Raw genomic sequence first — 22,052 nt, forward strand, 5'->3', positions numbered from 1 at the left:
AAACACTAGTATAGTGAATTATGAAAAGAAGAAATTATAATAATAAAAAAGAATATACAATTTCAATGTTTGTTAAATACAACACTTGTTTGCATTTTTAATGAGAATATATGTAAACTATTGACACATAATAGTCTAACCTTTTGGTACTACATTATAAAAGTCTAATATGTTTATGCCTAATAGTGCTATTGAAAACTGGATGTTAATTTGACACAACTTGATGAAATCTTGTATCAGTGAGTGATGATAAAAATGGTGTGTCATTTTTTTAAAGCAACTCTGAATTTATGAAGCAAGAGCAGAACAGCTTAGGATCCTTCAGACTGCCTGGTCAAGATTCAGAATCTCTAGTTAGTCACTGTGTGCAACAGACAATTTCAAAATAACCGCTCACCACAATGTAAAATAATTGTCTTCAGGCTATAACACTGTTTAGTTTCTTCTTACATTCCTTTCCTCCTGTAATGAAGACATCAGTTAGCATTATTCCTATCTTAATAAACCATGGAAAAAATCTCTGTTAGGGCTCAGAAATTTGAAATAGAGCTGTTTTCTTCAAGCAGATGCAATGTCATAGCACGAGAAGTTACCTTCTTATCACGTAACACAAGAGCTATTTTCTCTTCCCTGCATTTTGACTAAAATCTGCTACCTTACTGTTGAGAAGGTTATCGTTTCACGAGTGAGTTTGAAAGAGATATGACCCAAGATGCTGCTTCTATCTGTCTGGAAAAGGTACTAGGTAATCCAAATATAGTAAACAGTGTATGCCCATTCCTTTCACAGATTCAAAGGCCAGTACTAGAAATGAATAGTTGATTCAGAGAAAACACACACTCAGAAACTTTTTGCAGGCTTCCCCTATACAGATCATGTTTTCTTTTCAAGTTATTTGTGTTACTCCAGTAACAGTTGAAGTGTCATACCTCACTGAATGACTGTAAGTAACCAAAGGTAGGAGATTAATTACTTTCTTGCATTTAATTGTATGAGTTGGATAGTGTCAAAAGTTGGATGAGCAATTCAGCAAATTTGGTACGAAGTTTTAAATGTATTTCTCAATGATATGAGGGCTACCATTAAATCCTTGGAAACTTGAAAATATTATATTTTTTTTTTCACCTAGCACTAAGTATTACTGTCATCTGCTACTCTAGCAATACCATTAATTAAAAAAAACCCAAACCTTACTATAGCATAAATCTCCTGAGTAACTGCTTTAAACTGAATACATGTTCAGTCATTGTTATAGCACTTTTACTTTCAATCATTTTTATAGCACTTGTACTTTCTAAAATAAAGTTATCTCCCTGACTTATTTAATGCATTGAATTTCAATTGAAAGTCTATGAGAATTTCTAAAGTGTATTAAACAAACTATAAATGTTTAACCACAAGATTAAATCAAAAGTAGATCAATATAACTATTTCATTGACACAGGAAGTTTCATTTGGATTAGGCACTACTAGTGATATTTCATAGTTCTATTTAAAATCAAATACTAATCATCATTATAACTCCTAAATGATAAATTGCAGAAATAAAATAGTATTTGCTCATAATGCCAAAACATTCATTTAAATACCCCCATCTGTTCCAAAACAAAGACTTGGAAAAAACATTGGCTCTCCACTGTGCATTTGCTCTGTCATAGCAGATAGAGTGAGGGCAGTGTTCTAGTTTGCGGAATCACCCATAACCCTGATATAATTGTATGGTAAGCAGAGACTGAATCTTTCTAAGAAAACATAGTGTAACCCTCTGCTAAATGACCATGGGACACCAACATAGAATTTAATATGGGAACCCATAAACCATAACTCAAGTAGAGCTTACGTATGGTTGCAGGCATCTCAGTGAAAAACCAAGACTACCAGAGGAAGAATACATCTTTTCTTGAAATGTGTGATTTTTTGTACACAAGAGAGAGAAGTAAATAGGCCAGCAGATGCTCCGGTAATGACTGTAATATAGGTGGTAAAGGCGTTGATCCTTTCTGTTGGTGTTATTAGAAAGGAGATAACAGAGCAGTTTTTATTTTTTCAGTAAAACATCAGTGATACGAGAGTTTTTTCAATGCCAGAGCAAAGGAAGAGTCTTGCAGCTATCTGTCACCTTCCCTCTTCTGGTTGAGTGTGGCATCTGATATGGGAAAAGGGACTGCATTTTTATTTTTTAGTTACAAGGAAGGGATATTTTGGCTGTATGGTTTTCAGCTTTGTACAAACTTTTAGATCTATATACTACAATAAAACTCTTCTTCGCTCTCATTCTTTTCTTGACTATTTTCAACGGTTGATTGCTGAAATACGGAAATGTGCTGCTTCTGTCAGTGTTCTCTAGCAAGCACACGTCTCCAAATTGCCTTGCAGACTTTGCAGGTATCATGTTTCCTTTGACTGCTCATTAACACCTCAGATATAGTTGTATAATACAGAAGTCTTTCATGTAACTGGATGATTATGTTACATTACTTCTTTCTATTTTGACTGTCACTAGGCCACCATAAATAGCTCTGGATGACTCTGGATTTGACATTTCTGGAAAGTTATGTAGGTGAATATTACTTGCATCTTGGAAATCCTCATTGGAGGGCAGAGTATATTTATCGGAGAAACTTTATCCCACTTTGCTATTTTTTTTGTAACTACTGTTGGGAATAAAAATGCATGTCTTGCTTCAGGAGAAACAAAAGGCTAAATACGTTTTGAAAAGGAGGAATGGGCAGTATGAGAGAGAAGTAAGGAAGATACTTGTAGAGTGATTTAATCTGTCTGTGAATCATTATCCCAGCTGTAAGATTGGAGTAAGAATAATATAATGCTTCCCCTTTTTACATGTCTTTGTTCTGTCAGTGCTTCCCCTTTTTACATGTCTCTGTTCTCTGTTTTTGCAGATACTTTTAAAAAGAACTTGGTCATTATCTGTGGCATTGAAAAGTTTCCTATTAGCGTACAAGTTCGTCAAAGCTTTTCTACCACTACCTGTCTACTCTTGAACTAGTTTGCTGAGTGCTCAGGGAATACAAGACCAGTTCTAAACAGATTATCTATCATATTATGACAGGAAAGATTTTTCTCCACTTCTTTGGAGCTCTGATAAAAAGTAGTGTATGTTTGATTTTTAGACTATTCATTTGTGAAGTGATTGATTAAAGTTGATTTAGAAAAAATGTGTAAAACTGGAAGCAATCAGGCAAAGGCTTGTCAGTCAAGTTCATTTTCTACATCTCAGACATAGCTTAATTTGTTTGCTGATTGCTTACAGAATTTCACTGAAATAGTGTATTTTATTGGAAAAATTATTTTCTTTTAGAACTAACACTTCTTTAGAATAGGGGGGAAAAAAAACTCTCCACCTAGACTAACTATTGAGGGTGTACAAATTTGTCAGTGGACATAAGAGTTTTTGCTGGAGACTATACTGAAGACTACGTGGAAAGAATGCTGTTATGATGAATGCATTTCATTTTGACAGAGTGGGAAATGAGTCTCCTACATTCTTTACCAGCTTCTTCATTCATTTGCATTTATTTCTTTGCTGAAAGTAGCATGGATCAATTAGTTGTTATTTTAACACTGGGTGCAGATCTCTTATCTACTACAGTAAAGATAGTTTATTATTGCATTTTTTTATTACTATAGCCACTAGAATAAGCAGGAATGCTGTGAGGATTATTTCGTGTCTGTGCGTCATTCTGTAAATGCAGAAGTAATGTAGCATCACCAGATTGTTGATAAATTATTAAAACTATCCCTTCTATCTAGCATCTCTGAATATACTGCAGTTTTTCCACCTTTCAAAAGCATCAGTATCTTCATTCTCTGTGTGCTGAAGAACGATTCACTTCTCACCTTCCTGTGTCTTATGTACTTAATGAGTACTTTTACTGAGTATATAAAGTGGAATGGCTAGATGAGGAACACTGGAAATAGCAGATGTTTTCTTTGCCTTGAAGTCCCTGAGCTGACTTTCTGGACAGTATAAGCAGAAGTAGGAATCCCACCCAATGTTTTTTGCAAAACCACAGAGCTGCTGCACAGCTGTTACCAGTGACTAAAGCGAAATGAGCATCCCATTTTATATAGTGCTGTTCCTGAGAGGCTAGGCACGTAAATAGAATCATGCAGAGACAGCTCTGTAACTTTAATAGTAAATCTTCCTGCAGCCTCACTGCCACAGGGTAGGCCTATAGAAATAGATGTTCATCCACCCTTCCATTTTTGCATCACAAATCTATTCTAGTTTTGAGGTCTTGCACAGGAACATTACAAACATGTATCAGAGCTGACTCAGTGCTAAATGTTTAGACACAAAGATGATCATGTGCATAAACCTTGTGAGCTTGTGATAGGTCTTGCCATGTTTCACTAACCTAAGATTAAAGGAGAAGAAGATGTGGGAGAGACAAATGAGGTTATCAAGGAAAAGTGCTGTCGTCCTGACCACCTGATAAATACTCCTTGATCAGCTAAGTGTACATCAGAGGGAAATTGGTGGTGTCTCAGAGAATAAAAATGTTGTTTTACTGAAGTACCATTTAATGACTTTTTATATGCAGCACCTCCTTGAGAAGCAAAGCAGGAACAAGATTTCTAGTAATAGCACAGATACGGTGATGAGAGTCACATAAATACCTCACCAGTATAGATCTCCCTATTCCACTGTAGAAATCCCCTGTTGAATGTTTCCATTGGGTGCATAGCTAAATGCAGTTCAGGACTCTAGCAATGTTAAGTGATAATTCAGGGATATATTTTAGGAAAATTAAATGGTTTCTGTGTTTAACCTAGTTTCTTAAGGCAAAGACGTTTATTTCATCCATCTGTGTCTTTCTATATTTTATATGTCCTTGCCAATAGCTTTTGAATTTTGTGATTAGACAGAGAAATTTCACAGATTGCCTAACACTACATCTATCATGTTCTATGAAAATAGGTGGTCAGACAGAGGTGAGATCTAACAGCATCCTCAGTATGAACTCGCCCCATAATAGACACCGGGGAGTCCCTATGAAGCAGTAATTTATGAAAATCCTGATTATGGGAGAAGATTCAATAGGTGATTGCACTTTGTTAGATGTCAAGGAAGCCAGTCAGTCATAAGACAAAAGGAAATTGGACTTCATTAGTTTTGTTAATCATAGAACAATGTGGTTTTTAATTACCAGCGATATCTGCAGTGTTAAAATATCGAATACAGGCAGGCACAAGCATTTTTCTGTGATACTGAATGATTTCGCAGTGAGGCAGAGTAAAAGCTGTGCATGCCATTTTTAGTGACTGATTGGCCTTGACAGTAATAATACCATTTAAAGCACTTTATGCTTCCAAAGCCCATTACCATCACTAATTAATTCTTAGAACACCCCTGAGGGGTGCCAGTTGGGAGATAACTTATAGTATTACTGTTTTAATGCTGGAAACACTGAGATAGATCACTGAGCAGTGATAGTGCTTGGAATAGAATTCAAGTAAGAACTCTTAATCTAGTGTCAAGCTAAGACCTTGCTGAAAATGAAAACTTGCTCCTACACTTTAAAGCTATTTTTAAAGGTAACCAAAGATTCGTAATATTTAAAATATTTTTGCAGCATTACTGAATGGATATAAAAAAACCCTGGTTAGTACGGATACATGAGTATGACGTGGCTTATAATTGATGCCAGGTCTGTACTAGCCATTAAACATCATCAGAAAATTTTTCATTCCACAGACTTCTGCAGTCAATGGTAGGATATTCTACTGAAGCCATCAAAACCCAATGCTGACCAATAATAAACAGTCCTCATTGTGGCTTATAGGAATAAGCAGCAGTAGAATTCCTTTTCCATTTCTGTGCAAATATACGCAGGATGGAGCTGAGAGTGACTATTTGTGTCCACTGTGAACTCTGCAGATTGCAAGTGAAGCCACCTCCCTCTCTCATACATTCAGTAGTTTCTCAAATCCACTCAACTCATGAGGGGTTAGTAAGCCACTTAAATTTGCAAGGAATTTTTTACTATATGGCAGTCTAATCCCTACTCCTTCGCTTTACCAGGAATGGAGGTCTTAGAGAAAAGCAATATATCTTTTAAAGAAGGAAGCTACTAGGTTTTTCTGATTGCCTGTCTTGTCTTGCTGTGATGTTTGTGCATACTTGGGGTTTTTTTCAAAAACTTCCTGAAATGTACTGGAAATATTCTTTAAGGTTTTCTCACTTTTTATATTATAACATTCTAGGCTACTAGTTTAGTGGTCTACTGTATGTACTACATAGCATTCCTAAGTGAATAAACCTGATCTAACTGTATCTTTCCAAAGATATTTCTTAAATAATAGCATTGGGAAGGACACATTGTAAATTACTTAATAATTTTAATGAGGAGTTTATGATATTCCTAAATACAACCCACATATATATAAATAATTCAGTCAAGTTAATCTCTTTAATTTCTCTTTTATAATAGTAACTGTAGTTTTGTCCCCGGCCATGGCCTTTTATTCCACTGAATGTTGCTGGTTGTTTGTATTCTGTCACTTCATGCAGCTGAGCAAGTGTACAGAAATCAAGGACAGTGAATTAGACAGCAGTACAAATGCATGTACCTTATGTATCACGCACATTTTATATTTTATTATTATTTTTACAGTGAATGCCATAACTCTACAGATAGAATAAAAGTGAGAGTATGGGATGAAGATGATGACATCAAATCTAGAGTAAAACAACATTTCAAAAAGGAATCGGATGACTTCCTCGGTCAAACAATCATTGAAGTAAGAACACTGAGTGGAGAAATGGACGTATGGTATAATTTAGGTATGATTCTTACTGATTTTTTAAAACAAATCTAGGTAGAATCTCAGCATCTGTAGATTTGGGACTTCAAAGTATATAGCTTTGGTACCAACATACAACTTTTAAAATCTTAAATATTACAGGTTGATTTGAAAATGAAAGATAGTTTCTTGGGTTTGTTCCAGAGTTATGACAGAGAGCAGACCAATCACAACAATATCAAAGAAAAATATTTAATTTTAATACAAAATTGAAAATATGTAAGAAAAGCCAACATTTCAGACTAGTCCATTCACAGTAGCATTCTGTAGGAAATACTTCTACAAAGATACATAGAAAAATCTGGTAAATATTTGCCTGTTGTCCACATTCATTTTATCACATATTTTAAAAAATTATTTATGTACCATTCTGGGCCTAATAATTTTTGTTTTTCATGAAACTTGTTTACTAGAGTTTTCTGTCCTGTCCATGTCAAATGTGTTTACATACAGAGTTATAAACTGAAGACAGCCTGCTGAAGCTCAAAATGCTCTCTGTTGTCCTTAATGAATGCACTTTCTTGTCTGGACAGGACTTAAGAAGTATCATTCTTTAAACCAGAAATAAATCAATGGAAGTGTGTCTCAGAATCTATTTCCTTTATCTAAATCTAAGCATACAACTGTTCTTTAATTCTAAAAATCTCTTTGTGTGCACGAAATGTTCTGGAGTAGCCCTTTAAAAGCTAAGCTCCTATATTTGATAATAAAAATGTGATAGTAACATTTTTATGTAGGTTGTTTCCTCTTTGAAAACTTCGAGTGAATTATGTGACATAATTTTCTGAAATTGTAAAGCATTCGTTTCCTAATCAACAGTTCTTGTTTCCTTGTCTAGTGTTTCCTTTTCCAGTGACATATATAGATGTGTCAGGGAACTGTTTGATTTCTTACTGACAATGAAAAGAAAACCTTGCCTTATTTCCTATTTATAATGAGATTTTTTTTTAAGGTAAAATAAAAGGGTCATTATGAATTCTGAATTTTACTCCTTCAAAAATTTCAGTGACTTAAACTGATATAAGTACTAATATAAGTTATTATGAAACGGATTTTTAAAACAAATCTTCCTGAACTGTTTTGATTGGAAGCAGCCTAATAATAACATTGAAAATCTATGTGCTCTGCAAAAAGAAGAATCTAGAATGAAAACCTTTCAATCAGCATCCAAAAAGAAATATTGGTAAATGGCTCATGATAATTCTAATATTCTAAAAAGAATAGCATATTTTATTCTGATACATACGCACATTGACACAATTGCAGTATGTCGCATCATACAGAGGAAAGAGGAGTGAAATACTCAAAACAATTGGATTTGTGGAATACCAATTCTTATTAACTGTACTGTTCATCATCACTCACATCACAGCACTTTGTGAAAGAATCATAAAAATTGTAATACCTATTGATTCAGTTATACTGCTAGATAGGAGTGGAAAAGTGAAAATTTGAGTCGAAGATGATCAGTTAACCTTCACAATGAGTGACAGCAACGAAATGGACTAGTACAGCTAGAGTAAACAAACTTCTTCATTTCTTTTGTAAGATTCAGCTTATCTCTGTAATTGAGTTCTGCTAAGAACATTTTGAGTTTCTCTTGGACATGGTCATTCATGTTGTTACTAAAGTCTTCATAACCAAAGGAAAATGTCAGTAATTAAAATAATAATATAGTACCAGATAAAAAAATGAAAATAATTTCTATTGAAAAGGGAAAATTGTTAAATAAAGTGATGTGCAGCCTGATTTGAATTTGGCAGATAAATTAAGAAAGTTTCTTTACTTCATACATTTATATTCTGCTTCATGGCCTGAACCATATGTGAGGTATTAAAAAAAAATTCTCTTGTTCTCAACAGAAGGACTTTCTGGCTTTAAAAAACATTCTTGTTAGGCTAGAATGATTTATGAAAACGTTTCACATGACATATATGTATTCTTGGCAGTTACTAATATATTATTTTTCTGCTCCTCAGAAAAGCGAACAGATAAATCAGCTGTCTCTGGTGCCATTAGATTGAAAATCAATGTTGAAATAAAAGGAGAGGAGAAGGTTGCTCCCTACCATGTGCAGTACACCTGTCTACATGAGGTATGTTGGAGAAGTTAAAGAAAGCAGACTAGACAGAAATTACTATTCGGTTGTTGCACAGATAAGGAAAAAAGGCTACAGAACATTAGAACACTGAAACAAATAACTGTGTACACCTCAGGACAAGTTTATTTTTGATTTCCCACTTTCTATTGCTGATGACATATCAGGTTTAGAGTCAAAGGCAGAACAATGTAACACCAACGGATCATTCCTGATGGTAGGAGTTAGAAAAAAGACGAGGTGGAGTCAGCTAAGTTTTCCCTGTACCATATTTTGGTTTAGAATTTTGATGCTCTATACATGCTTGCTAACATCAGGAAGATGCAACCATTTCTGTGTATTACAGAAATATAGCTATTCACTGTAAAGGACTTCTTTCCTGCTACATTAATTCATTTTTTGGAGAGAACAAGAAAGAGCAGAAGCAGCACAGACAATATAAAATTTTGTTCTCCTATCATCTAGATTGCTTTTGTCAACATTGAAAACTAATCACTGACAAACCAGTGTCTTTCGAAAAACTGTATTTGATTCTTCTTCCCTCAGTGATCCACACTGAAGTTTCGTTCCAAAAATACAAGTACTTTCTGAAAGCTGATAGATAATATATGGCTGAAAGTTCAGCACTTGTATGTATCCACAAAATCTCACTGTTCACCATTTGTAAAATTGAATGTTCAGGGCATTTGTGCTCTTAGTTTTTGGCCTGATATTGCAAACATTTTGACCTGTGAAGTGAATGGCAAACTTCTGTTGCTTTAAAATAATCCACAAGACAGTTACAGGCTAATTAGCAAAATCAAAATTGTTTCACAGGTTTGGTGGGTTTTTTGGTCAGTCAAAATAGGATATCAAATCTGCTGCTCAGTTTGTGGATACATATGGAGCTAGGTAATCTGAGAAGCATTCTATGACATTCACGTCAAATTAAATACTAGCTTTGGTCCTAAGGTTGCTAACCCTTATTGCATGGCTTTAACTGCTTGAGAGGCTTCTGCAATATTTCTGCTAGGTTTTCTGTAACTTACAATTCTTAAATATGAATTTGAAATTTATTGGTCTCAGATCCGAATAAAGTTGAAGCACTATGTAGTGAGCATTATAACATCACAACTGGGTATATAGGAAGGGTATATGATAGAGAAGAGAAAGTTCCTGCACAATTCTGTGTTGCAGTCTCTGTGTGCCAGTTAACTGATGTGATCTTAAATCAAGGAGATAGATCAATATGCTGAATCACAAGCCTGCACAACCAGAGTTCCATTACAAAAAAAATGTGTAGAGTTTTGGAGGTTTTTTGTTTGCCAAATGATGACTAGTTAGTGCCAGTCTTCAGAAAAATAAAAAAAAAAAAAAAAAACCAACAACCTAACAATGAACATATTGATAACTATTATATAGGATACACTTTCAGAATGCCACTTAAAAGCCAAAAATTCCTATTTGAAACATTTCCTACATTTAGAATCTATTCCATTACTTGACGGAAGTTAAATCTAATGGTGTTGTAACAATCCCTGAAGTGAGAGGTGATGAAGCCTGGAAGGTGTACTTTGATGATGCTGCACAAGAAATTGTAGATGAATTTGCAATGCGCTATGGAATTGAATATATTTATCAAGCTATGACGTAAGTATTATCATGTCTGGTTTTCTACTCTACTGTCGAGTATGTGTTTGAGGGAAGTGATGAGTTCCAAGACCTCATGCTTTCATTCTCCATTTCACTCCTGTTCCTTATTTAAAATTCTTGTTATCAGTTTTGTCCATCAGATTCTCATTAAGGTGCTTCTCATCTGCAATGGAGTTAAGATATATTATAAGCATTTTATAAGCTGTTACAGATATTACCATAATGCATTTCTTAATCCTTATGATACTGATATGTGGCAAGGATCAGAAAGGCTTCCACTGTTCCAGATGGGATTTGGATGCTAGAACAGGGCTTCACAAGCTCTGTACTGCTTTCCAGGCATACAGAAATAATCGCAGAACGCCAGCAATGGCTATAGTAACCTTCTACAGTATATGTAAATAGTTCATGCAAACCACTTTTAGTGGTATTAGAACCTGTTACTACATTGTCCATACTAAAGTAGCTGTCCAATGACTTTAGGACACAGCACCACTGGGCTTAGAGGCCTGGGGATACAAGAGTTCCATCATGTATTCTTAATTTGTCCAGTTAAAGGACTATATTCTGCTCCTACTGCAGCAGAGGACTCCAAATGAGTACTCTAAAGAAGAAATACAGACATTTTTTCCTATAGAAAGCTAATATTATGGAATTTTTAATCAGAACATGTATCTCGTTCCCTCCATCGCTTTACAGTATATCCTAAAAAAATATATTTTACAGTAAGTATAAAGGCACATAAATGTGAAGTTTTTTTATTGCAGGATATAATGACACCATCTGCTATTGTAATGAACTTGTGTTTGACTTTATGTCGCTCATTGTGAATTATTGTACTGTACATCTAGTAGAAAGGGAGATGTATTTGTATTATATATATATTTTAATGCTCTTCCTTCAAGAACCTTAAACAACATTGCACAGAATAATTAATTAAGCTTGACAGTTCCCCGTGGTATTGTATATCTATACTACATATGGGAGAACTCGTGCATTGAGTTTCATGAATATTTGGGGTTTTATGTTTAGCTTCTCTTTAGCCATGTATGTCTTTACATCTTGATTAAGTTGTTACTAAGTAGCATAGTATTATAGTTTTATGACTTGATTTAAAGTAGTACACCATTTTTACCAAATATCTCTAAAATGATAGAGGAGTTCCTGCTGTACGTATCAAAATGAATTCAATGTTTTATGAGATGAATTCTCAAGAATGATTAACACCAAGGGAGGCCTGTTATTACTGTTTTGCTTAGGAAAGAAATAAAGCAGACTGATTTAGCATTAGTGTTTCCTCTTAACTATAGCCCCAGTAGTTAGATATCTTAATACAACATGGATGTATTTTTGATGGACAAAGTCAACAGAAAACTTATTTTGAAGTTTCTTTTCCTTCATTTCTTGATGAATGCCAGCACTCTGAAATTTTCCAGAGAAAGTTTGAAACTGATTTTAGAAATTCAAATGTAGAAAAAGCATTAGAAAAATAGCAATATAATTGACATGTGAGTATTTAAAAAGCTTTTTCATTTAACAAGTGTTAGAAATGGACAGGTTATATTTTCATGTAAAGAAGATGCTTTGGTTTTATATCAGTAAATAATGTAACATACATGAACATTCATGAAAGGGAAGTATTTAGTCTGAACATCTAACATGGAGCTGGACAAGTACTGCAACACATTTTTCAGGAATCCTTACAAGCCATTTTAAGTTAAATGACCTATTTTTTGTTCTTGCTTGCTTCTGTACCTTTTCCACAAATTTCCTTGTTGTTGATGGCTGCAAACCAGGCATTTGAAGGCAGGTGTATAAGAAAGTAAATTCAATATTGTTAGTCACAGGTACTTTACAGCGGAAATAAAAGCTAAGATTTCATTGCCCCCATACCCATGTCCATTTACATTTTAAAATGTTGCATGTTAATAATGAGCAATCCCTATATGTGAGGTAGGCCACATACTGGTTAAGGCCATATCCTGTTTAAATGAGGAATAAAATCAATACTTAATGTAATCCCAAATAATACTTGGAGAATATTTATTCATATGCACTGTTTTGTTGGTTCATATGCAGACATGTGTCAGCATTCAGAATTTGAGAGAATGGTGAAGACACTAGATCTATCACGGGGAATCTTTTTTTGGACTATTATCTGTTGTTTTTATCTGTGTTTGAGATCACCTTTTTCACCTGGAACAACTTTAATGGCTGGGAGAAAATATACAGCTTCTTGATTTGGAAATTAGAATGATCAGATTCCATTTGGTAACGATGTGCTCCTACTAAAACAAAAGCAATTTTCTACATACAACAGAGAGAGAATTTGACTGTAATCACTTGGTCCAAAGGAATATTGTATAAGCATTTTCTGCTCAAGAATCTAGTTGCAGAATATTTCTATCGCATGTCTCATGATAATATTGTAAATGAAAATGTTTGCATTTGTAAATGCAAAACTGACTATGCTTTAATAGCCCATGATCCAGACCCCAGAGGGCCCCTGCATGCTTCTTATGCACTGTATCAGGCTCAAGTGAGTTTTAGGGTGTTGCTAATGAGGTGCTCTTTTTGTCTGAATGTAATTTTTAAAATTCATATTTGTTTGCATTTTTTAAATTACCTATTATATAAAGTTTCAGTGCCACTTAATGGTAGGCAGTACCCTACCCTTTTAGGTATGGGTAGACAGCACATGCTGGAGGAAGCCTCCCTGAAGTACCACTCCCTACACCAATTTGGCATCCTGTTCTGCTATGGTAATAAACAACCCTACTCGTCTATCATTTCAGGTTCATGCTGGTGGCTTTCTCATCTATGATCCTCTTAGTAAACCCTGATGATTTGTTTCTGGCGCTCAAATTAATATTTATTTATATTTATTCCTTTAGAGCACAGAAATAATATTTTGAAAGAGTAGCCTTTATTTTCCAAATACACTATGTATACTCATCAACAACTATTGTGGCAGCTCAGCAAAGATAAACAAGAAATTCTGCATTTTCAGCGATTTAAAACATGTCATGTGTGAATCAGTGTTTTATTCTAGATCAGAAGGAGATTACCTGTGCACCACCAAAGACTTACTGAATGTGGATCAACCCAAAAGATATTGCATAGGTGGTTATTTACCTGCTTTAGTCATTGTGTCCAATGAGACCTTTTTCATTAAACTTAGAAAGAATTCAAGTGTGATTGCACCTGTTGTTGGAGACGGACACATCCACATTTTTATGAGACTAAATATAGACAGTTCTTCCCTAAAGGATGCCCATTTAGAAGGGGTGACTTACTCTCAAGATACAAATTCCAACTGCCCAGTTTCTAAGCAGGGAAGTCTGCTGTTAAGTTGCCAGATGTGTAATTCATGTGAATAGAAAATAAACCATTCACCCAAACCCAAAATACAACAAAAAGACTGCTTGTGCTGCAGTAACTGCAGCTCTTGGAAAAGTTTTGACTGTATAGATTCCATAATCCACTCTTCTTTCTTACTGTTATCATATTCATCCACTCCTCGTGGAATTCCATATTGGGAAAAGAAATGAAAGACAATTACAGCCATTTTCAGATGAGTCAGAAGAGATTTTTTTTTTTGTGATGGATAACAGCCAAATAGACACTGTTAGGTACGCAAATGATATGCATATACTCCCAGAAGTTAAAGCACATATGTGTGAGAGAATAGGAAAGAAAACAGATATGACAGAAAACAGATTAACAAAAGCAGAAGAACAGCTCAGTGATCCAGCTGGCCTTTATTTTGATGACTGCAGTGATGGATGGTGATTTATGCTGTAAATTCCATGTCTTGAAGGAATCGTACTGAAAGTTTATTTACATACATATATTAAACTACCTCTCCACCACCAAGAAAAAAAAATTTTCTTCCTTTCATTCATCTTTCAACATAATTTATTTCTCTTTAGAAGGCAAAAAGCAGAGCATGTATTGAAACAGTGTTTGACTAGACGCCAAAATTATACATAACGTCAGCATCCTAGATTTACCATGTAGTGGAGTCAAGTGCAATAAAAGCTCTATTAAGATCTTCACTTCTTACTAGCAAGAGTCACCACAAGTAGAACCTAATGCTTCTAAATCAGTGACATAGTTCTCATTCCAGCAGGTTAATGGGCATTAGCTATGCCATTGCTCTCCTTCTAGTCTTCAGTTAATGTGGCTGCATTGCAAAAAGCACACAAATCACCCATTAAAGTAATTTTCATTGATGGCATTTGCTTACTGAGTACAACGTATTAATTAGCCTTCTTTCTTTGCCGATTCATGCTAGCAAAAACATTGGAAGAATCACCTGTACTGTATGTTGGTCAGGAAATTGCATAGTAAGAAAGTTGGCACAAGCAGGCCTGGTTTTAGACATGTGATTCTAGCTTAAACAGTGCAATATTACTCTAAAATGCGTGAGACTTAGCAATGGTTGCTGTGACATCATGTGCCTATTAGAAATTGTTAATAATTCATGCTATTGGCTGCTGTTTTCAGAGACCTACAAAAAACAAGGAAGGAAGTTTCCTCTTTGATTGATTTATTTTAGGAAGAAGGAGGAAGCCGGGTGGCTTGCAGTTTTCTCACCTGGGTTATCAGCACTCTGAGTCATGACCCATATTGCATGTGATAAACTTAATAGGTTCTGTGAACTTTACAAATTTTAATTAAATGAAGGGGAGGGCAAAAATTCACGTAACCTGTCACTTGACACAGATGCTTTCTCATCAGTTTCACTAACCAAATTACAGGTGGAACACTGTAGTAATATAATAAGGACATAAATAAATTACATCAATAGGTTTAAATTTTCCTTACAACAGATTAGTACAATTTGGGTCTATTTTCAAGATAAGAGCTCAGTCCAGGCCTTGGGTAGCTCAATGTGAAATCATAGAAGAACCTGCAGAAGACACCTTGCTGAACGTAAAATGTTGACCCATACTATTTTTCCATGGTCTGTCATGTTCCCTGCAGGCAACTGATACAATCTCAATGGCTTCTCACATAGTGACTGCTGCTGCCTGCCCCTTTTGTCTGCCTCCTCCCCTCAGCAGAGCATACATTATAGGTACGATTCTAAGGCCAATGGGGTTACTAGTGCCTTCTTATCTCCAGTTTGGTGTTCCTCATGCACTAAGGGTCTTAAGGTTCACTAGAAGATTTTTGGAACTTTTAAAGGTCAACAGTGAAAATATATGTTAATTATTTTGGTGTCAATTTTTTAAAGAATAGTTCTAATCACCTCTACATGTATTTCTCAAACTGCATGTGATGAATAGATCAGGTGAGATTTCTATTAACTTTAAAGATTACCTGAAACTGGTGAAAATCACCTGACATCACTATTGTATTTTATATAAAGGAAATTATTGTTCTAGTTGATGGGTAACATGTGACATACAATGAAAGACTTTTCTGAGGAGTAGGTAGCTGTGTTGCGCTTTTGTCAGATTCACATTGCGGTATTTAAAAATCATTTCTGAAAAATACTGGCAATGAATGAAAGGTTTGGTAATATTATCCCTGTAAGCCACCTAGCCGGGAATGGTGAGTTCTAGTCCTGGCCCGTGTGATTGAATTGCTGTGTAGATTTGAGCAGTTTCTCTCAATTTTGTAAAATGGAGATAATAGCACTTAATGATCTACCTTACAAGAATGCTGAGAAATATTTGCAAAGCACTTTGAACGTGACTACCATGATACAAGTTTTAAGTATCAGTATATATCATCACGTTGGTGCAAGACTACATGATAGATAAACCCAGCTTGAAAATACTTTAAGGAGAGTCTAATGCTAGAGAAAGCCCACAGGTCTCCTGGCTTGGCCTGGGAAGACTACGAATACAGAGGGTCCCCCCATACAAAGACTGGAGTCCTAGACTCTTTAATATGAGCCTGCCTCTCTTGCCTCCCATCCCCAGCTGGATCCCTTCTTTTCCAGTCTCTTTGCCTCTTTGTCTCTTATGTTATAAACTCTTTGTACATTATAAGCAGGCATCTCCTGATGTTTTAAACAAATAAATGGTGCTGCTACATTGCAACTCTGGTTTTGGCTGATTCAGGTTTAACAGACTGATTACCTAAACTTCACTGGCCTAAATCAAAGTGGAACAGTTTCAGTTATGGCCTAAATCAAATGAAGGTGAACCCAGAAATTGCTCGATGCCTCACCTTTCATTAATAATGTATCCTAAAATAGAAGCCACCGTAAAATGCTGGTTTGAGTGGTTTTTGTTGACATCAATTAAATCCTCCTCCACTAGAGTGTAGATCTCTTGTGGCCTTCTATAAGTTCATGTTTGATTTTAAGTTTGTGTTTGACAATTAATGTTTTGCTTAATAACAATTAAGATAGTTAAATCCTATTTCTGTATTTAGGATTCAGAGAGTGAGAAGCAAATGTGAATCTGATGTGTTCAATTTGAAAATACCAGCGTGCAGCAAGTGGCAATTACATCAGACATGTCTGGATTTTTCTTATATGTATCTGCACAATTGTCCATGAGGTAGCTTGAAAGTTACATCATTGAAGCTGAGAAGAAATTGTGGTGAGAGAAAGAGCAGAATCTTTGCCATCTTTAATAACTGACAGTTTGTTTGAATTGTAGGCACTTTTCCTGTCTATCTTCTAAATACATGTGCCCTGGTGTTCCAGCAGTTATGAGTACGCTGTTGGCCAATATAAATGCTTTCTATGCTCATACTACAGCAGCAACAAATGTATCTGCCTCAGATCGGTTTGCTGCTACTAACTTTGGGGTAAGTAGACTTTTTTAATAGAATACTAATCATCCTTTTTTTCCTAATATATAATACCATATTAACTAATTGGAAAATTTGTAAAAAGTTGGTCATTTTAAAGAATAGAAGTGGCTGTTAGTTTTTGAAAATTTTACCCTGAGTCTTTACAATCAATGACTATAAAAGCTAAAGAAGATACTGTTCAGTTCCAAGGCATATAGGGTAGAAAGCACTGGCACACATGCATAGTCCTAAAATCTTCAACAATCAGGTCTTGCTTTTATTGCAGTGAGGCTTGCAAACTACTAACTGCACTAGACCGAGTATCAGTTGCAATTGCTTTCTTGGGCTGTGTCACCCATGAACTCATGTAAATGTAATGGATCTAGCCATAAATACTGTTGTTCTTCTCACAAGATCCTATAACAATGGACTCTTCTTTTTGCTGAAAGAATGCTGCATTGTCCAAGTCCTGGATTTAGGTATCGGAAATTTTGAGGAGGAATACCAGCATCTCAGGGTGTGGTAGTACTTCTTTTGTTGTTGCTAACTTTCCCTCCATGGATAAGTATCTCACAGTGCAGACTTCTTAGTCTTTGAACATGATAAAAAAATAAAGATACGTTCACTCTGTATTCTAATTTGTTCACATACCCTCACTGCAGAGATGAGAGCAGGAAGGGAGAGCAATAATTCAAAGAGGTTGCTTTCATACCTCTACTATTACACGTGCTATAGTCAGAGATAAACGCAATTTGATGCTGAAAAATGCATTCATTACTTCCTCTTTCTTTTGTATGGCTGTTATTTGTATGGCTGATATCAAAGCTATTTTTCATTTAACAGCAGCTATGAAAACATGATAACATTTTCTAAAATACCATTTATTGATATGACAAAATATCGAACAAAATTAAACTCTATTAAATACAAATTATAGTTGTTTGTAGTGGCATTAGACGTACTAACGCTCTTCTCCAGTATTAAGAATAATAGAAACATTACGAATTTCAAGATTTTCAGGACACTATAAAATTATACATTTAAACTAGTAAACCAAGAAAGACTTAATTCTGGCTTTGCTTTTGTCTTCCCATCAGAAGTCAGAAACACAATTATCAGACTATGCTCAGTAAAGTGGTTCAATCCATGCCTGAAAAAAATTGCAAATATTTATTTTTGTAAAGAAAATTTGCTCTGGATGCTAAATCAAATTCTGATTTGTAGCAGTATATTAAGTACAGCATTCCTGCATATTTTTTTCATACAGGGCCTCAAATAGTTGAAACTAAATGTTAGTTTGCATTTCATGCACAAGTTCCTTTGAGATAGAACTTATAGCTCTAAAACTCACTTTGTGTAGTAATAATATCAAAGATTGATTTTTCTTATTTTTGCTGAATCCTGAATGTTCTTAGGATCTGATGCTACTGCTTACAGCCATAGTCAACAGTTAGTTCTAAATAGTCCTAAAGTAGTACTAACATTAATGTATTTTCAAATTTAAGGGATGTCATAAGTCTGTAAAAAAAAAAAAAAAAAAAAAAAAAAATTAAAAATCATTAAGTTGTCATTTTCAGGTCCATTCCATAATTTTTTTAGAGAAATATTTACTCTAAATATAAATTTATTTTTCTTTTAAATGTTAGGTCTGGTGGAAGTACTCACATATAAATATACCTAGGGCTGGGTCTTTAGTTTGGAGAAAGCATGTTCTTGAACTGGAACTTTTATCTCCTGCTGTTAGACGTTTGCTTTGAAAGAGGAAATATTAACATTGCTCCATTACTGTAAAGTAAAAAGTTTTATAGACAAAAAGCACTATCAGAATATTTATGATTTAATTATTGTATTACCGTGACAGCACAATATTGCTCTATTGTTATTCAGGTTTCTTTTATAAGATAATCAATTGTTTATACTGGAATGACTCTATGTCTTTGTTGAAACACAGCTTCTCTTTCAATACTCAAGCTCTGTTAGACTTTTGAGTTTGATCCAGCTTTTGAAATTTAGAATGTTTTTGCTGGATTTTCTATTCTTTTTTTTCCATTTTTCTAATGATCAGAACTACTTTTATCCTCAGATTACACAGAGATTAAGTCCTCTCTCTGATGTTGGTGCCAGTTTACCTTTGACGTAAATTCCAATCCAATTCAGAGTTCAGACAGTAGTAAGCATCACTAATAGAGATTTGGAGCTCTTTTTTAAAACAATTGACTTATAGGCAAAATATTAGATTATTATTCTCTCTTGGGTCAAAAGGCATTTGTTATTGGATAGCTGCACATCATTCATCAAAAAGAACATCCAAATACAAGTCCTTAGGCTACAGCTGGGAACGATTTGGCTGACTGAATATTTCACTACAGATGACATGACGAAAAAGTTCCCTTTTGATTGATTCTTTAAGGGAACTGGGCAAAATTAGTGGCTTTTGGTGTAGATTAGTGCTCTACTGATGAGAGACAGTGCACAAAGAATTTTATTTTCCTATTAGTGCCGATGATGTTTCAGGAATGGTGTGGATACAATCATGCGTTCTGAGAACTATCAGATCTTGCTCCTTTCACAAGCCTGCTTCTTTCACACAGACTGGCAAGGATCTCTGCACAGTTTTGTGGAGTGGGCTGTAGAATATGTTCTAACATTGAAGATTGGTAATTAGAAACTCTTATTAGTATTTCTTGAGAATGGCACAACTCAGCTGGGTATCTCACAGCAAAATACTTTCAATGCACCTTCATCTATCAAGATGACAATTTAATCTCCACATTTTAAAGGGAAAAATATAACTGCATAGTATTACTTAACCTATTCCTACAAAAGCCACTGTTTCTGAAGTATAATTTTCAATCTTACACCAAATTCTGATGTAAATGAGCATCATTTCTTACACATTAAAGGGAGAGGGAAGTGCTTTTTTCAAGAGCATAAGCAATTACAAGGCAAATATAAAAATATAACGATCTTATCTGTTTTAATAAGGCTTGCTAACATAACTTAAAACTTTGGACTTTATACTGAAGTGATGCTGTTATTGCATTTTTGGTCAGAGACATCAGGCAATGCTTTTCAATTTCTAGATATTTTGAGTTATTTGACAATGCATCAGTCATTAAGAAAGGAAAACGCTGCATAGGAAAGTCTATGTCACCTCACTAATGTCTGGCACAGCTGCATAGTATTGAATGCATACCAGGTAAATCACAATATAGGAAGGGACAGTAAAGTGATAAAAGATACATTGCCTGACCTTGAAACACAGATATCTCAGACCAGCACTTTTCATACGAAACGATGGAAAACAATCTACTTTTCAAATAAGAATAGAAAGCTGTGTTCTAAAAACCCATCAATTACAGGAACCTCCAAATTCTCATGCAACATATTCTTGTTTTCTTTTTACAGAGGGAAAAGTTCATAAAACTGCTGGATCAATTGCACAATTCTCTGAGGATTGATTTATCTAAATACAGGGTATGTGCAACATATTTTATCTAGAGGACAACTCAAATGGTTTTTTGTGTAAATAACCCTGTGGGCTTCATCTGCTTGAAGATGTTTCAGAGATTAATCCCTCTTGGGGCATAGAAGCTGAAAATATTGGGTGCTGACGTGACACCCCAAATCCTTTGAAACAAACCTTACAGGATTTAAGCAGTTTAACAACAACATTTTTCCAATTTGAAAAAGTTATTCTTTTCTTTCCAAAAGCTAAGAATGGATCAAGGGATGAGCAGACATTCAAGAAAGAGTAGGACAGACATTCAAGAAACAGTAGGATTCAACTTTGGTTAAATTAATCCATAATTTGATTAAGTTAGTTCATCTGGGCATTACCTTCACTAACTCATGTAGTGCAAACTGCAGTTACTGCTGTATTTATCCTGAGAGACTGAAATCTTTGCTACAGCTTCCCTGCTAAGATCCTTGGAATGTTGAAAGAGATTTGACTCCTCATTTGATTCCTCATGATAGGAATTCCAATATAACTTCTGCCTCATGAAAGCTCTTTCCACTGAGGTATGCTCCAAACCCAGCCTTTTAGGAAAGAAGCATGCACTGGATACCTGCCAGTTTTCATACTGTTTTGAACTCCCTCTCCTTTTCCATTTCACTGGATCATGAAACATTTGAATGATACATAAGCAATTAGGGCTCCATCAGCTGTGGCTCTCCTCTCAGCTTCTAGGAATGGCAGCCTCCAACTCAAGGATTTCTCTGTTCATGTGGCCTGCTTTCTAAAACTGAAGGAGAAAGGAAATATTTAAAAGAAACTCAAGGCATTAATTTTTACTACTCAGTTTTTAAGACCATATCCTTCATGTAGTGGATATATTCATCCTAGGATCTCTTAGTTTTGAAGAATGTTATCCACATGATATTGGAGCATGAGGATATTTGGTTGATGTTTCATTTGTATGAAGCCATTTAAATAATACTACCTCCCATCAGTCTTCCTGTTAACCTAGAGATGATAGCAAAAATTTAGTGTATTATTTCTTCATTAAGCTTATTACTGCATTTAGGCCTACAAACAATTTGTGTACCATGGAGAACCCATAAATGATTTTCATTACCAACATTTTCCGGTCTTTTTGTAATACTTTTTACTCCATTAATGTTTTGGAAATATCACAATATTTTAAATAATTCCTGTTACAAATACAGGAGCATTATCAGATGTCAGAGATACTCATCACTTTCTCACAGGTGGAACTCAGGTAACGTGAAC

At 34.9% G+C, this 22,052-nt stretch overlaps 1 protein-coding gene across 3 annotated transcripts in view; it reads left to right on the top strand.

The window, feature by feature from the left end:
- UNC13C (unc-13 homolog C) overlaps positions 1-22,052 on the top strand; it is a 164,474-nt gene that overhangs the window by 68,698 nt on the left and 73,724 nt on the right. For all 3 annotated transcript variants that reach the window (XM_074879935.1, XM_074879937.1, XM_074879938.1), the window contains 5 exons: positions 6,639-6,808; positions 8,808-8,923; positions 10,392-10,555; positions 17,182-17,332; positions 20,726-20,794. In XM_074879935.1, the coding sequence (XP_074736036.1) occupies positions 6,639-6,808; positions 8,808-8,923; positions 10,392-10,555; positions 17,182-17,332; positions 20,726-20,794 (670 nt within the window). The remainder of the gene's footprint in view (positions 1-6,638; positions 6,809-8,807; positions 8,924-10,391; positions 10,556-17,181; positions 17,333-20,725; positions 20,795-22,052) is intronic.

The sequence above is a fragment of the Strix uralensis genome, chromosome 11, assembly GCF_047716275.1.
Source record: "Strix uralensis isolate ZFMK-TIS-50842 chromosome 11, bStrUra1, whole genome shotgun sequence".
Lineage (NCBI taxonomy): Eukaryota > Metazoa > Chordata > Aves > Strigiformes > Strigidae > Strix > Strix uralensis.